Source organism: Macaca thibetana, chromosome 15 (assembly GCF_024542745.1).
Source record: "Macaca thibetana thibetana isolate TM-01 chromosome 15, ASM2454274v1, whole genome shotgun sequence".
Classification (NCBI taxonomy): domain Eukaryota; kingdom Metazoa; phylum Chordata; class Mammalia; order Primates; family Cercopithecidae; genus Macaca; species Macaca thibetana.
In genome coordinates this window covers 88,616,450-88,632,927 of record NC_065592.1, presented here as the reverse complement: position 1 = coordinate 88,632,927, position 16,478 = coordinate 88,616,450, and the positions used below count along the sequence as shown (strand labels likewise).

At 42.7% G+C, this 16,478-nt stretch overlaps 1 protein-coding gene across 3 annotated transcripts in view; it reads right to left on the bottom strand.

Moving 5' to 3' along the window:
• PCSK5 (proprotein convertase subtilisin/kexin type 5) overlaps positions 1-16,478 on the bottom strand; it is a 468,460-nt gene that overhangs the window by 117,576 nt on the left and 334,406 nt on the right. For all 3 annotated transcript variants that reach the window (XM_050761595.1, XM_050761597.1, XM_050761598.1), the window contains exons 21-22: positions 8,085-8,187; positions 1,825-1,961 (exon numbers count right to left, since the gene is read on the bottom strand). In XM_050761595.1, coding sequence (XP_050617552.1) covers positions 1,825-1,961; positions 8,085-8,187 — 240 coding nt within the window. The remainder of the gene's footprint in view (positions 1-1,824; positions 1,962-8,084; positions 8,188-16,478) is intronic.

Sequence of the window (16,478 nt, the reverse complement as noted above, 5' to 3'; positions counted from 1 at the left end):
TTTTGTGCTATATATGGAGATGTGAACGTGATTTTGGATGCCATCTTATCCTTTCTCTTCTTCTTCTTTTTTTTTTTTTTGTTACAAATAAGAAGAGGCATAAAGAGGTAAAGTCACTGGTTTAGTACCTTCTCGTCAGTAACAAAGCCGGGACTTGAACCCACATTTTCTGACTGCTGGTCTTAACATTCCTTCCATTGAACCATTCATTCATTCGTTCATTCAGTTACTTATTGTGAACCTTCCATATACCAGACACTGTGATGGTGCTCAAAATACAGCAGAAACGAGTGAGAAACCATGCCATGCTCTTATGGGGCATACAAACGTATGGACCAAATAGACATCAAATGTGTTGAGGCTCGTGAAGGGGGAAGCGCAGCGTTCCCAGGTTGCTCCTGTGAAGGCCTAATCCAGGCAAGGAGGTTAGGGCAGCCCTCACTGAGGAAACGATGTTGAAACTAACATGGAATAGGAAGACATCAGCCAGACAACAAGTGGGAACATCTCAAATAAAGTCTTAAGAGCAAGAGAAACTCAAATGCCCAAAAGAGTAAGCAGCTACAAACAATAACAGTAATGATAATAAAAATAATAATAGTTAATATTCTAAGTGCTCACCATGTGGCTAGCACTGTTCTAAATGCTTTACTGTTTTATCTCATTTCATGTCATTTAATTTTCATAAAAACTCTTAAAGAAGTAAGCATTATCATCATCTTGTAGATGAGGAAGGAAACAGAATAAGGCAGTCTAGAGGTAAAATATGACAGACATTTGTCTTATTTTGACACATGAAACACAAAGCAATAATTTTAATTTATACACAGAAATGTGTTATCTCCTGATCTCCTGCAAATGCCTGGTACTCCTAATGTGTTCTTCATTTTTCTTGGTTTACTGCAAGGAAGACGAAAGATCAATAATCCTTTTCCACCAGAAAAACGATCTAAGGATGATGATGCTGGTAACTGACAGCCTCAGGATCAGTGAGACAACTGGGAATGGTGGGGACTGGGGAGAGATGGAGAGCAGCCTCTTTTGGACTCCAGGTAATGATTTGGGAAATGCAGGTCTGGTGGTGGATCTTTTGAATTTTCAATAGACATTAAACCCTCAAGTTTTTATCTGCAATGTCCCAGTTTTTAAATTTGGCTCAAATTTAAAAAGTAGTATATACAAAAAAATAAAATATGAATCTGGCCCACATGAGGTCAGTAGGGGACAGGCATATGAGTTGAGGCTGGAAAGGAGTCAAGGGTCAGAATGCAGAGAACCCTTGAGAGCATGAAATAGAATCCAATGGCAGCAGGAAACTTTTAGTGCAGGTAAATCTGGGACTCAAAGGTCACATTTGTAATCATTTGAAATGATGACCTTGCTCTGCTGAGCTCTGGCAACTTCTAAGTGGCATACCTCAGCTCCACGAAGACTCACACACAGCCCCTAATACAATACTTTCCTTAAAGACAGAACGTGTCTGTCTTAATTCCCTAGCTTTTCACTTGTACTTCCACAAATCTTAGCTTCACTGTCTTATCTCATGTCTGACCTCATGCTTGTCTGTCTTTCTCTGGAAAGTCATCTCTTAGCTGCTTTCTCATCTTTTCAAGGGCACCGAGTCTACACTCAAATAAGGTGAACAAGCTTTTTGTGTCCTGACAACAAGCAGAAAGTTCAAGGTTGTCCAGGCGCTCCAGTGAACAGCTGTCTGATCTTAACCCTCAACCCCAGACACAAGGCTTTTGGGTCAAACCAAATGATGGCCATCAGGAGAGGAACAGGTTTGGGGTGAGGAAGACGGAGGAGCAGCCGTCCTCTCACCTGCTTCACAGGAGGTGCAGTGGGTAGGGCCGCTTCCTTGGCATCTCTGGCAGGTGTGGTGGCATGGATGGCATTGGTTCTCAAATTCAAATTTCTGTGAGGGACAGTTGGAAACACAGCGGCCATCATCAAGAATCCTAGAGGAAAAGCAGACTTTTAGAATTCACCAGGGTGACTTTCCAGAGTGGCCCTAAGTATCAGAACATGTGGTTTTCATGTTTGCTGTACAGATTTGACTTCATTGTTCCAGAAACAAGGGGGATGACTGCGAGTGATCATCTTAGAACATGTAAAATATTAGTCATGTACCCATCCTTGGCCCAAGATTTGGACCTAACAGCCAGCGTGCCAGAAACTGGCTGGGAAAACAATCCCGAATCTGGTTCCAAACAAGCTAACTGGTGCCCACAGGGATTAAATCCATATTATAGGCCCCAACCAAACCCAGCCAACAGTCAGATGGAGGTTTCTAAACTTTCCATACACTCAGTGGGCCTCTGAGAGAGGCCTTGGAGAAAATATTCTTCCTTTATCTATCAGCATGCTTATGCTTTGCAAGGGAAATGTCAGCTCCAAGGGCTCTTGACTAGTAGAACAAAACACTGCTTTGTAGCTCGGGTGCTACTTAGAAGCCCGGCCTGAGTATGTTGCAAGTAATCAATGAAGTCTGATTTTGAGTGTCTTGTTTTGCAAGCATTTCCTGAGATATGGAGCACTGGAGTCTCTATTTTCTGACCATGAACACTTTCTGTGAACACCTACAAAGGGCATTACTGATGAGTTAGTATATGGGCTTCTAAAACTTTGGTTTTACACATATACAATATATATCCTAATGTCATTGTTAATATTTTTGTAGTTTTGCTTCATTATTCTTTGCAAACTAATCATAAGAGCAAATGTGATTAAGTAAATTGTATCCAAGTGTTCTGTTCAGAAAAATACAAAATGTTTATCAAATGCAAGAGTCAGATAGGTAATATGAACAGATGAAATGAGCTGGGGGCTGCACACCCAGAGTTCCTAATTTAGTGGGTCTTAAAGGGAGGCAGCTGAGAATTTGCATTTCTGACATTCCAGATGGTGCCAGTGCTGCTGGTCTGGTGAGCAGTCTTCGAGAGCCGCTGCTCAGTGACAGTCTGGATTACTGTGGAATTCACTAAATGATTCTTGTGTAATACAGGTGACATCAAATTGGCATCTCTTACACTCCCTTAGAATAACAGTTATTGTATCAATTGTGAGGTTCACTGAGCACACGGCATACACGTGCTCCCGTGAGCATAATGCTGCCATCCAGGCCTGGGACATCTGAGTGGGCCTGTGAAGACAGGGAAAGTTGTCCTTTTCTCTCTACTACTCCTCTCCACTGAAGCTGCACCACATGAAAGGTCAGCTGTAGGCCTCAAGCAACTTGTTCCTGTATTGGCACTGGCTTGTTTAATGTTCACTGTTTCCAGAGCTAGAACCAACCCTGAACTGAGGGGTGGGCCATTTCCATCCCAGGTTTAGAGGAAAGTTGGGTGGGGCAAGGCATCCTGAATAGTATGTCACTGCAGTCTTCTATCTCATTCATTCCCACACACTGAAAGTCTGTGTCATTTGCATCTGTTTGGAGGCAGAATGGGATTCAAGGCAACAACCTGAGACATACGTCCACCTCTGTCTTGGATTCCCAGGCCCTCATGTTCTGTTAACCATCCCCAGCACCACTGAATGAGCAATCCTTCTGGCCCTCTGCAAAGCGTGAGTCCCAGTCCTAAACAGACACTCACACGCATCTGGCCGTCCATGTCAAAACAGATCCCCTGCACCATGGCATAGAATGAGATGCCTGTGCTCCCAGCCCAGATTTTTAGCGGATGGCGCTAATGCCAAAGGGGGAATATCCCAGCCCCAGCCTGGCACCAGTTACTGAGCTAGAAGACTTTTCAAGGAATAGTCTGGATGTGGCTAATTTAATATGAACAAACAAAGAAAACTATAATCTTTCTGTAAGAAAAACTGTGGAAGAGCTTTCTGAGGATTTTAAGCTAGAAAGCTATTCGATGTTCTGCTGAAAAGGAGAATGGGGCAGGTTTATTCTGGGGGTTTATTTTCTTGCTAAAATCAATTGAGAAAGGGATATGAAGTACATCATCATTTTATCTCTTATAGCAGTGGTCCCCAGCCTTTTTGGCAGTAGAGACTGTGATTTGGTTTGGCTGTGTCCCCACCCAAAATCTCATCTTGAATTGTAGTTCTCACAATCTCAAGTCATGGGAGGGACCCAGTGGGATGTAACTGAATCATGGGGGTGGTTATCCTCATGCTGTTCTCGTGATAGTGAGTGAGTTCTCACGAGATCTCATGGTTTTATAAGGGGATTTTCCCCCTTTGCTCAGCACTTCTCCTTCCTGCCACCCTGTGAAGAAGGAGCCTTTCTTCCCCTTCACCTTCTGTCATGATTGTAAGATTTCTGAGACCTTCCCAGCCATGCAGAACTATGAGCCAATTAAACCTCTTTTCTTTATAAATTACCCAGTCTCAGGTATTTCTTCATAGCAGCATGAGAACAATCTAGTACAGACCAGTTTCATGGAAGGCAATTTTTCTACAAATGGGGATGTAGAGGATGGTTTTGGGATGATTCAAGTGCATTATATTTATTGTGCCCTTCATTTCTATTATTATTACATTGTGATATATAATGAAATAATTATGCAACTCACCATAATGTAGAATCAGTGGGAGCCCTGAGCTTGTTTTCCTGCAACTAGATGGTCTCATCTAGGGAATGATGGGAGGCAGTGACAGATCATCAGGCATTAGAGTCTCATAATGAGTGAACAATATGGTTCACACTCCTGTGAGAATCTAATGCTGCTGCTGATGTGACAGGAGGTTGAGCTCAGGTGGTAATGTGAGCAATGGGGAGTGGCTATAAATACAGACAAGGCTTCACTTGCTCACCTGCTGCTCACCTGCTGCTGTGCAGCCCAGCTCCTAATAGGCCATGAACCAATACCAGTTCATGGCCTGGAGTTTGGGGACCCATGTTTCATAAGATGAGATGACAGATTGGCTTGGGGGGAAATCATTTGTTTTGGGAGAAGTGATCTCTGATTAATGGGAACCACTAAAAACCACTCAGAAATAGGAGAAGAAGCAGAAATAGAACCCTTCCATGTTTACATAGGGAAGGGGCTGTCTTTTTGACTTGATTTTAGGAACATATCAATCACATAATCATGCTTGAAACCATTCCTTCCATGTCCACCCTAACAAAAGCATAGGCGACATCTCCAGTTTTTGTAAGAGGATGATTATTTCTAAAGATAGAAAGATAGGGAAGACAGTTATGCTTAAGTGAAGGCACTGAATTATGCCACCACGACCCACCCCACATTCTCCAAACTCCCCCCAAAATATTGCTAAGAAACTTGAAGAAAAATCCCATTCCAAATGGCCACAGTTTTCAACAGACACTAACAAATTTTCCGTAGTAGAAGAGAATAGATATTTTGCTCTGTAAAAGTAGAAAATGGGGCTGATGAAAATTTTCCTTAAAGCCAACTCAAGGCATCTCTGGGACCACCAGGCATCCAATTCATGGATTCCTGAGATGCCCAGGCAAGCTCATCTCTGCAGGGGAAGAGCTTCTCTCCCCAGCTCATGCCAGCTCTTGACCTTTTCATAGGAAGTGAACCATTCCAGACCCAACAGGCCTGAAAGAAAGGGAGAATGCAGTGGAACCAAGTGCTCAACAGCAGGGCAGAGATGATCTTAACATTGGCGCTGAGTATTCCAGAAGGCCCCAGGATGTGTGTGTGACATGAACTGTAATGAAAGAGATGGCATGTCAGGCTTAGCTTGTCCTCTTTGCTGATTGTTGACTTGGCCTAATTAAAGTCATTACAATGGCACTTAGTGTACTTTCTTGGTGCTTTAATATTCTAAAAGAATGAAATCTAGTAGGAAGATTTTTTTGTCTGAATTCATAGAAATAGATCAAATAAAATGTTTGAGCACGGGTCAGAGCGGAGATAACTTTGAAATGTTTTTAATTAGTTCACTGACTCTGTAACTCCTTCAGGGCTGGGCAGGGAAATTAGTCTGGGCAGTGAGACCCCAGCATCACGGAGCTTTGCATGTTAAATACAGTGGCAAAGAGGGCGCTTGGTTTCTCCAGGTTTTTAATTGTCTTTAAGGAGCTAAACCCAGTGGTTTATAAAATTGTAAAGGAAGGGTGGTGGCTGCCTTATTAAACAAATGTTCAAATATTCTCCGGGTTCAAAAGACATGCACACATGCATTGGAATTTGATTCTTGGTATGGTGGGGAATTGGAGAAAAAAACAGAACCTCATTTTGAGAATGCTGTCTGTATCTTAGAGTAAGTCCTGAGGCTTCTTTAAGGCAAATTCAATATTTAGAGGCATAGTTATTTTAAAGAGACACTTGGAAAAATATGCTCATGGTTAGCATTAAAAATTCTTGAAACTGCCGGGCGCGGTGGCTCACGCCTGTAATCCCAGCACTTTGGGAGGCCGAGGCGGGCGGATCACGAGGTCAGGAGATCGAGACCATCCTGGCTAACACAGTGAAACCCCGTCTCTACTAAAAATGCAAAAAATTAGCCGGGCGAGGCGGCGGGCGCCTGTAGTCCCAGCTACTCGGGAGGCTGAGGCAGGAGAATGGCGTGAACCCGGGAGGCGGAGCTTGCAGTGAGCCGAGATCGCGCCACTGCACTCCAGCCTGGGCGACTAAGCGAGACTCTGTCTCAAAAAAAAAAAAAAAAAAAAAAAAATTCTTGAAACTGTTCCTTTGTGTCTTCTTCAGTCCTTTCTCCTTCCTTCTTTCCTCTTTTCCTTCTCTTATTCATTCTTTCCTTTCTTCCTTCCTCTTTCTGAGGGAGCTATTTGGAGAGCCAAACCTATGATATTGATTACATACTTCATCAAGTTCAATAAAACACATTTATTGAATTGTTATGTGTTGATCACTATGGGGCATAAAGGAACAAACACATCACAGCACCTGCTTGCAAGAATATACAGTCCTGCAGAAGCAGGACAAAATGACCATTATGCAAAGCAGAGGGCATGTCCATCCCAGAGATGCAAAGTGCCTGCCACTGGAGCAGCCTCATCACCCTTGCCTGCAAGAGACCTGCTTCCTTTGCATTGGGAAGGGCAGTGATGAGGCCATTCAGTGAAACACTCAGCAGCCAACAAATATTCAGTGCCAGGCTCAGAGGAGCATTGAATGAAAATACAACAGGCCTCCAGCTTTCTTTATTAGAAATTCCCAGTGTATTAGCAAAGATGCTTATTCCATTTACATACTTGCTACCACATTAACTCAGTTAGCAAACATCACTGAGCGTCTACTATTATCCCAGAACTGTGGTAGGTACTAGAGATCAAAGATGAGTATCTCAAGTGGCTTACAGTCTGATGAAGAAATAGCTTTGTAAATGAAAACCTTCAAAGGCTACAGGTGCTCTTATGGAAGCTTATAGAGAGCAAAGAGATATAAAAATGGTTAATTTTTGCTGGGAAGAGATTAATTTTACTGAGAAGAGGTCAGAAATGCCTTTAAGAACAGTTCACCCCTTGTAATCCCAGCACTCTGGGAGGCCGAGGCGGGTGGATCACCTGAGGTCAGGAGGTCAAGACCAGCCTGGCCAACATGGTGAAACCCGTATCTACTAAAAATACAAAAATTAGCCAGGCGTGGTGGCGGGTGCCTAATCCCAGCTACTAGGGAGGCTGAGACAGGAGAATTGCTTGAACCCAGGAGTTAGAGGTTGCAGTGAGCAGAGATAGTGCCACTGCATTCCAACTTGGGTGACAGAACGAGACTCTATCTCAGGGGGAAAAAAAAAAAAAAAAAAAAAGAACAGTTCACTTTTGAACTGACTCTAGAAATAAGTAGACACTTGACCAGCAGATGGAAATGATGATTGAGGAATGGGTGTGCACAAAAGGATGAGATTTCAGGCATCAAAAGTGGCATCAAAGGCACCCTATTCATTGGTGAGGAAATCTGTTCCATGTCCAGGGAACTGGTCCCTGTGATGGGGACTGGGCGTCATGGGGAGAGGATACTACAGAGCTGGGCTGTGCCCAGACCAAGGAGAATATCTGTGGAGTGGGAAGGAGTTTGGTTCTTTCTCACTGCAGACCCATGGGGTGCCGCTAAGGTGGTAAGCACCTCCTCTCTCCACCCTGCAATCCATGAGCTCACACCACCGGGAGATCCTGAGAAGCCACTTACCTTGTCATGGGGCAGGTAGTGCAGTCTTCCTGGGTTGGTCCCCGGCACTTGGCACATGAGGCCTCACAGGTCTGGCAGTGGCCATGGTCATCAACATATTCTCCTGGGGAACAAAATCTAGTTGTTTACTTCATTTCTACATGGCAAGGCTGCCTGGGCTGTCAGTCTGAGAGCAGCCAGATCTCTGTGGCTGCCTGAAAGCAATGCAGACAACACAGAGAGGAGAGGCCTTGAATGGCTTCAGCTGCTAGTCCCAAATCCTGATCTTATCATAACAACGGTTCCTCTCCTGGGGGCCCCAGAAGTTGGAACCTCAAAAAGTTATGAGGCAATGACATATTTCTGAATCTAGTCAACATGTGTTACAGATTTTATAAGTAGGGAAGGCCAAGCGGGGCTTCCCACCAGACCCCTTTACTGAACTCCTACTGACTTTCCCATTAAAAGCTGAGGTCTCCTGGTCCACAGAGGGCCCTATAGTTTTGGTTCAAGTCAAGCAATGAGCAGGACTCACCCAGATCTTGTCTTACCACCCCATGGGGTAGAGGTGCAGGAATCGTGGTTACTGGTCAAGAATGGGTGCTGAGTCTTGGCTGACATTGGGCAATTGTAAGCTACATCTCACTCGGAAAGAGTAATAGTGAAGAGATAGCCAGGGAATTCTTCCTTTAATTGGAAACTTTATCTTTCCCAAGGGAAAACACATATGGGGCCCTGCAACAGAAGCAAATCCAGCCTCACAAGTTTCTTGGAAACATTTTAAGAAATTACTCCCACAGTAAAGGTGGCAAAGGGGGGGCCAGTCTCATGGAAAGTAAATCTCATGGATTTAAAGATGGGCCTCTACTCACTGAATCCAACCCTCATTGCACTCATCCTAACCTGCTATTGTCTTAAAAAAAAATTGACAGGCTTCTTTGGTCAGATCCACAGAGCCACTTTTTCTGGTTTAGAAACTGGTCATGCCCAGAAAATATGGTTTCAGATTTTGGCAGAGACACAACCTCCACTGGACCTCAACCCCCTCCAACTCTGACAGCCCCCATAAGCCATGTCTGAACACTGTCAATCTGAGATCCAGCTGGTGGGGTGAGATAGCAGGACCCACCCAGGGTTTAATCAAGTTGTCTCACTGAAACGCCAAGACTCATTGCCTGATTTAGCACAGTTGCATTGAAAAGAGTCCTGGAAACCCAGACTTGACTGGTGAGGAAATGAGGGAAATTCATCCTTCTTTCTCCCCTCCCCCCGCCCCATCACTTCATTGGACTGGTACAGCTAGCATGTAAGTAAATCTTACATATGTAAATTTTACACTTGCTAGCACTAAACCCCAAAGATGAATGTGAAGAGACAACTAGAGTTTGCCTTTATGTAGCAGAAAAAGCCTTTCATGTAGAGTTATTCTATTCATTTTGTTAAATGAAGGGAAAAGTGCATGTTCAAAGTGATGCAAACATGTAATCACAGCACAACCTGCACACCCCGGGCTCTGTTCCTCTATATCTCCTCGTTGTTACCAAGGTACAATTTGGACTGGGAAACTTACATACAATTTTTAGAATGCAAATGGGACTGGGACTGTAATTCTTACTTCAGGACTGAGTAGGAAACCTCCCAGGAGACCTAGGCCCAAAAGAGTGCATAACTAGCAGGGGCAAAGAATACAGGTATGTAGGTTGTTCACTGCATAAGGTGCCTACCCACCCAAATGGTCCCGTGGAGGCTGACATCCAGCCCGTTTGTTTCACCATGCCAGGCACTCTGGTGTAGGCTGCCTCTGCCTCTGTAGAGGGACACCTTTTATTAACTCACACAAAGGCGTTGACTGGACTGGTTACATTCTTGGTAACCAGTAGTCCCAAGACAGCAAAAAGCTGCGACCTCCATCTAGCAGGAGTGGTGATTTCAAGCTGAGACTGTGTCACTTACTACAGGCATCATCATAGTTATGCAGCCTTCTTTATATTTATCCAGGCTCCTCCACTTCACCTCTTATTTATGGCTTCCACTATTGTTGTAGGAGGCACAATCAATTGAGCAGGGTGATTATCAGTCCAGGTACCAGCAAAATTAAGAGCAGAGGACCCAGGGCAGGCTTGGTGGGAAGAAGTAGACCTTGCCTACAGGGGCCAGTGCAAACACTTTGTGTTTACAGTTAGATGATATCTATGTATCTTTCAAAAAATATGCTGAGTGGAACAAGAATGGAGGAGGTTCATAGAAGCTTAAAACCCCACAAAAATTGTATTCTAGAGAAATAAGGACTCTTAGAGAGCACAACTTATCTGTTCATTCATTTTATGGATATATTTTTTAACACTACATACATGCCAGCAACTAAGGGAGATGTAGAGAGGTACAAATTAAAAAGACCCTGCTCGTGGGTTCTCAAAGATTTTATGAGAATGATTTATAAAGAGATAGTTATAACCCAATTACTAGCCAAGGGATTTCTACTTCCTCAGGCCAGATTAAAAACCAAAACAGAAGGTGTACACAGGACTCTGCTAGACCCAGAGGCAAAGACAATTACTTTGCCTTGACATCGGTGCCTATAGGAATGGACACAGTGGTTTGGTTCTTCCACCTCCTCATATTCATCTACCCTCATTTCCATGACGTATCAGATCCAATGCTAGGATAGGATTTTAAACTAAAACACCTTGCTCTGCTAAGTCAAATGCTACTTAGAAGGTTCTGAAAGTTATATCATGTCTGTGCCCAAAGTTTTTATCACGCAGATGAGGCATCGTTAGCTTAGTTGAGGGTTATTAAGATATAACAGTGAAAATTTTGAATTTCTCTCCTGTATCTCTTGTTTGCCTTCTCATTGGCTTCCATAAACCAGTAGGTGGCTTTAATACCCTGGCTTTGCATGTCCTCAATCTACTCAACTCTAGTGGCCTCTGTTGGCACTCACAATGTGCTGCCTTAGATATAATGACCACAAGAGATTACCCCATCTCCAAGATTTTAAATACATCCTCCAAGCACAGGTTCTTATGTCCCACTATGAGTCTACATCATCCCAGGTGACTCCCTATCACTTCGTGATTATCCCTTCATTCATCTCTTCCAAACTCCACCTTGCCTCCCCCACTTGGGGTAGGCCAAGCCATCCCAAAGCCCAAGTTCCACCCATTCTTCTGCAAAAGGAGACACCACCTCCTCATTTGCAATAAGATGTCTGAGTTCCCTTGGCTTTTTTTTTTCTCAATGTCAAAAGTCATCTCTGTTTCCTCCTTGGCTTTTTACTTATCTTCTGTCTCCAAGAAAGGTCTGCCTCTCTTCCTGGCTATTGTCAATTCCCCATCTACTGTTATGATCTTCTTTCCTCAGGATATTTCTCCACCAGTTCCTCTGCCTTTAATCTCTTCCTCACAACTCCCATCCTTGTCTGATCTACAAAAGTTTTCTGCTAACCTAAAACCTTCCCCAGCCCTTTCCCCACCCTGATAAGGTACTCGTAAAACTTGTTTTTTCCTCCTACTATTTGGAAACAAAATGGTGAAAACTTCATGACCTTGAAGCTTATGTAAGAGAGTCAGTGTAAGACAGCTAAACTGTGCACGTCTCTCAAGTCTGCATGCCTCTTCACGTTAGAACAGCTGATGAGAATAGAGGAAGCTTCTCCCATGCTCATATTTATGTAGATGTTCAAGTAGTTACATAAACAACTGCCCCCAGCTCTTACAGGCACAAGTTTTCACTGCATGTTTGGAACTGAAGAAACCAGGTTCCAAGGACACAGAGCTTTTTTTTTTTTTTTTTGGTTGTTGGAGCAGCAAATTCTTGTCATCTGTCTTCATTGCACAATGAAGCTGAATGTTCATGACAGGCATGATATACAAAATTCTTACAAAAAGTCGCTTTTAACAGAGCCTTCAGGGGCCAGTATTTTGTTTTCCACCTCATCCTACAAGCTCTTCTTTCTGGCATCTTCATCTGTTGTTATGATTTCCAGATCATTTTTCTCCTGTGATCAAAAATGTTCCATTCCCCCTTTAGTTCCTTTCTCATCCTATGCTATAATGGTTCAAAGGACATTGAGGAAGTGTAGTCACTTGGAGAGGAATGCTACCTTAAAAGTTGAAGACCCAGCTTAAAAATTAATACTTATAAATTTTAAAAAGTTACGAGTGGCTTACTGTGCTTATTCCATCTCTTGATAACACTGTAGAATACTGTCAACAAGTCCAGATTCTAAGGAAACGTTATAAAGTCTTCCAGAATAACTGAACGTGTATCACAACACCCACAGTTACAAAATATGATTGAAGTAATCATTTTTAAGGTTTACATGGCCAGAAGAGCCTCATTTCTCCTGAACAAATGCTATGCTTTCTTTTATACCTCATATTTCCTTATTGATTACAGCTAACTTAGAGAATTCTAGCAAATAAATATGTCCACTGAATAAACTAATCAACACATAAATCTGATAGTTTATGATGCGAGTTTAAAAACTTTTAGCAAGATGATTAGTAAGAGAGGGTGGGAGGAATTTGATGAGAATTCAGCTGCTTGGTTTTTGATCTGGTTATTTCAGTGAGTAACCTTGGGGTATGAAATTATCTGTAGACCTCCCTGTGAGGCCTATTTATGTGCCTTGTCACTCAGATGCCAGAAATCATAGAGTATGAGTGATTCTACAATCACAAGTGTTAATCAAATAATACTATCTCTTTGCAAGGATGCCAACATATAGTTTCCAACTTAAGATACCATTCTGTGAAGATAATTTTTATTTAAAACATCTATGTTTTTTTCACCAGCTACAATAAATATGCAGCAACACTTTCAGCTACTTATGTACTAATGAAATAAGTTGGTTTTCAAAGCCTTGTTAAGCATGAAGTTTTATAGCAAGACTCAAACTATGAGGCCATCAACTGAGACTGCAGCATCTTTAAGTCAACACAATCATTTGACCTTAAAAAGGACGGAAATTCCGACAAACTCTATAACATGGATGAACCTTGAAGACCCTATGCTAAGTGAAATAAGCCAGTCACAAAAGCACAAATATTGTATTATTTCACTTAGGTGAGGTATCTAGAGTAGTAAAAGTGATAGAGACAAAGTAGAATTGTAGTTTCCAGGACCTAAGCGTAGGTGGAAAGAAGGGGTTATTTAATGGGTACAGAGTTTCAGTGGAAGAAGATGATGAAGGTCTGGAGATGGATGATGGTAATGGTTGCACAGCAATGTGAATGCACTTAATGCCACAGAACTACACACTAAAAATAGTTAAAATGGTAAATATATGTTATGAATATTCTACCACTTTTTTTTTTTTCTTTTTAAGTCTACACAAAGAGGTTGTGGCTTAGCAGGCCAATACTTTATTTTAGTCAAAAAAAAATCAGTATTGCCTGTCTTTTGGGGATGGGCCCAAAGGGTATCAACCAATCCACCATCTTGGGAAGCAGTCCGTTGGAGTGAGGCTTGGGAGACCTCCTGTGATAATGGAAAGAAATTGATATATGAATAAAACTCAGGATAAGGGAGACATCTGGCAGATGGAAAACTCTGTCTTCTTCCTTTCCTCAAGGATGCTCTAAAGACAGAATGAACATTAGGCAGCTAGAAGGAGGGTTCTACATCCCTACCCTGGAGGTGTCTGGAGGAAATCTCTTCTCTATCCCATTCTCGCAAGGACAACTTGCCCTTGTCCTTCCTGCATATTCTTTCTTTGACTGACAAGACTTATCCTTCCTGGTCCCATTGCTTTTTCATTCTCAGGCAGGCATTGGCATTGATCTGTGGGGTTTGTGCAGATGCTCTGAAATGCTACTCTGGCAACCTCATGGGTTGGCACTCCTGCAAAAAGGATGGATCGTAAATTGTGGCTCCAACACACACACAAATATTTAGTTTCCTTCAGCCTACACGTTGTTCAAAGGGCAGAATTAAGAGTTGATCTTTCTAGTTTCCACCGTCGTTTGGCCCTTGGCCACAGTCAGGCAGTTAAAAAAGTGTATCCAAAGTGAAGTCTTGGCCAACACACCTGAATGTAGTGGCGATGTAGCAATCATACAAGCTCCTATTCATGGATGCCTACTGTATTACAAGTGCTGTTCTATGTAATACTTAATCCAGACAACAACCTCTTTTATAAACAAGAAACTGAGGCTCAGGGAGATTAAAAAATCTTGCATAAGTTCATTCAACTAGGTAAGTGGCAGAGTTGGGCTGTGACCCAGGTGTGTCTGAGACTGAGCCCATGCTCTTTCTACGATATTTGCTGGTATGGATTCATTTCCCCCTTTAGTGTTCCAAGTAGCTTTGCTATTTATAAAAAGGAAGAACCGAGTACACGCCTCATCTCAACCACTTGATGAGGTAAGGGCATCAGAAAGGAATTTACTGTGAAACAAACAAACTTTGAGCAGGCATGCTACACAAAGCAGATTTACTCAACGATTGATTATACCCTCCAAATTTGTTTTCTCTGTTAAAATGGCCACCATTCTTTAAAAGGCAATTCCATGTATCAAGTAAACTGAGATTTTACAAGCAGTTTGTTTTGCCCATTAGGCTGTAAGTTCCTAAGAGGAACTCAGAAATATTTTTTTGAATGAATTAACTTGGTTGAGGGTCTGGACAGGGATTTTCTGTGTTGTTTAATTCTGTTCAAAACAAATACACTGGCTCCCCAGCAATAGCTTACAACCACAAGTATGGTAACAGCTCTCTGTGGTGGTGGGGAAGACTGGGGGGATTTTGGTCAAAGGATACATTTCAGTTAGACAGGAGGGATAAGTTCAAGAGATTTATTGTGACTAGAGTTGATAACAATGTATTATGTACTTGAAAATCACTAAGAGTAGATTTTAAGTGTTCTCCTCATGCACAAAAAATAAGTATGTGAGGTAATGCATATATTAACTCAATTTAGCCATTCCATAATGTATACATATTTCAAAACATTTTGCTCTACACCATAAATGCACACAATTTTTATGTGTCATTTTTTTTTTAAGTTTCTAAACAGCTGGTTGCAAGACCAGACCCAAGGGGTGGGGTCTGGAGGTGGGGTGGAGGTAAAAGGGCTGAGTGTGATTTTCTTTTTTTTTTTGAAACAGTCTTACTCGGTCACCCAGGCTGGAGTGCAGTGGCGTATTCTCAGCTCACTGCAACCTCTGTTTCCCATATTCAAACCATTCTCCTTGCTCAGCCTCCAGAGTAGCTGGGACTACAGGCACCTGCTACCACGCCCAGCTGATTTTTGTATTTTTAGTGGAGACAGGGTTTCACCATGTTGGCCAGGCTAGTCTTGAACTCCTGACCTCAGGTGATCCGCCCACCTCAGCCTCCCAAAGTGCTGGGATTACAGGCGTGAGCCACCACGCCCAGCCCTGAGAGTGATTATTGTCTGCAATTAAACAAAATAAATTTACAAAGCTTCTCATTGAACCTGTGGATGAGGAAAATCATGAAAGACGTTGGTGGTGGATGGGAATCCATTGACTGCTTGTGTTAGTTGTGAAACGCTTCTTGACAGTCTCTTTATTTAGTGGGCTGTCTTTTGCTATTCCTGTGAGCCTAGAATTTCTACAGGTTTGCTACTGCACTCAGCCTCTCTGTTCATCAGAGTTATGATTTTATCGCCAACTGTCTCCTCTATTTGTGGCTGCAGAGGGCCCACCCTAGTGGGGAGAGCAGTACAGCATCTGATGCATTCACAGGGAGGCGACATCTGAGTTTACATACATGTTGACAGAAATAAGTGAGCATAATTTGATAGAATAACTTATTTATCTTTCAGAAAGCAGCGCCGACAACCTGATGCAAGTCGCCCTTGGGAGATGCTTACTTAGAAAGTGAATGACTTGAAAGGACTGAGGGCTGGGACAGCACTTCCCATGAGTGAGCACGACACTGCCAGGCCTTTAGGGATGTGCCTCTTCCTTTCTCTTTGGAGTGATGAAGATGGCAGGTGAAATTTTTAGGAGCGTGGCCCACAGAGACTTCCTGACGTTCTGGACTACATAAAGGTGCTAGTGCACCAAGAGTTAAAGCCCCAAGTCCTTCCCACAGAGCTTAATACCATCCAAATGTTCCTTGTTATGGCTTTTAAGTCCTCAAACACGGACACATGGATGAGACTTGTTATCCTCTTTCATTTCTTTAGCAACCCAATGAACCTCCCTCATGGCTTTTATAACTTCTCTTAAACCCCTTGAAATACCGCTGCAGTGTGACTTTCTCTGCTCCATTGCCCCATGGGAAGGAACATCCTCAAATTACCCTTTCTCTTTCTCTGCATCAACACATAGAAAGTGCTGGCTCATCATTCCTCTCCCACACTCCTTTCCTCTTTCTTTATGCCCTGACTTCAAGTGCTCAAACATTCCAGCCAAATCTCTAATCAAGAGAAAAGAGAAG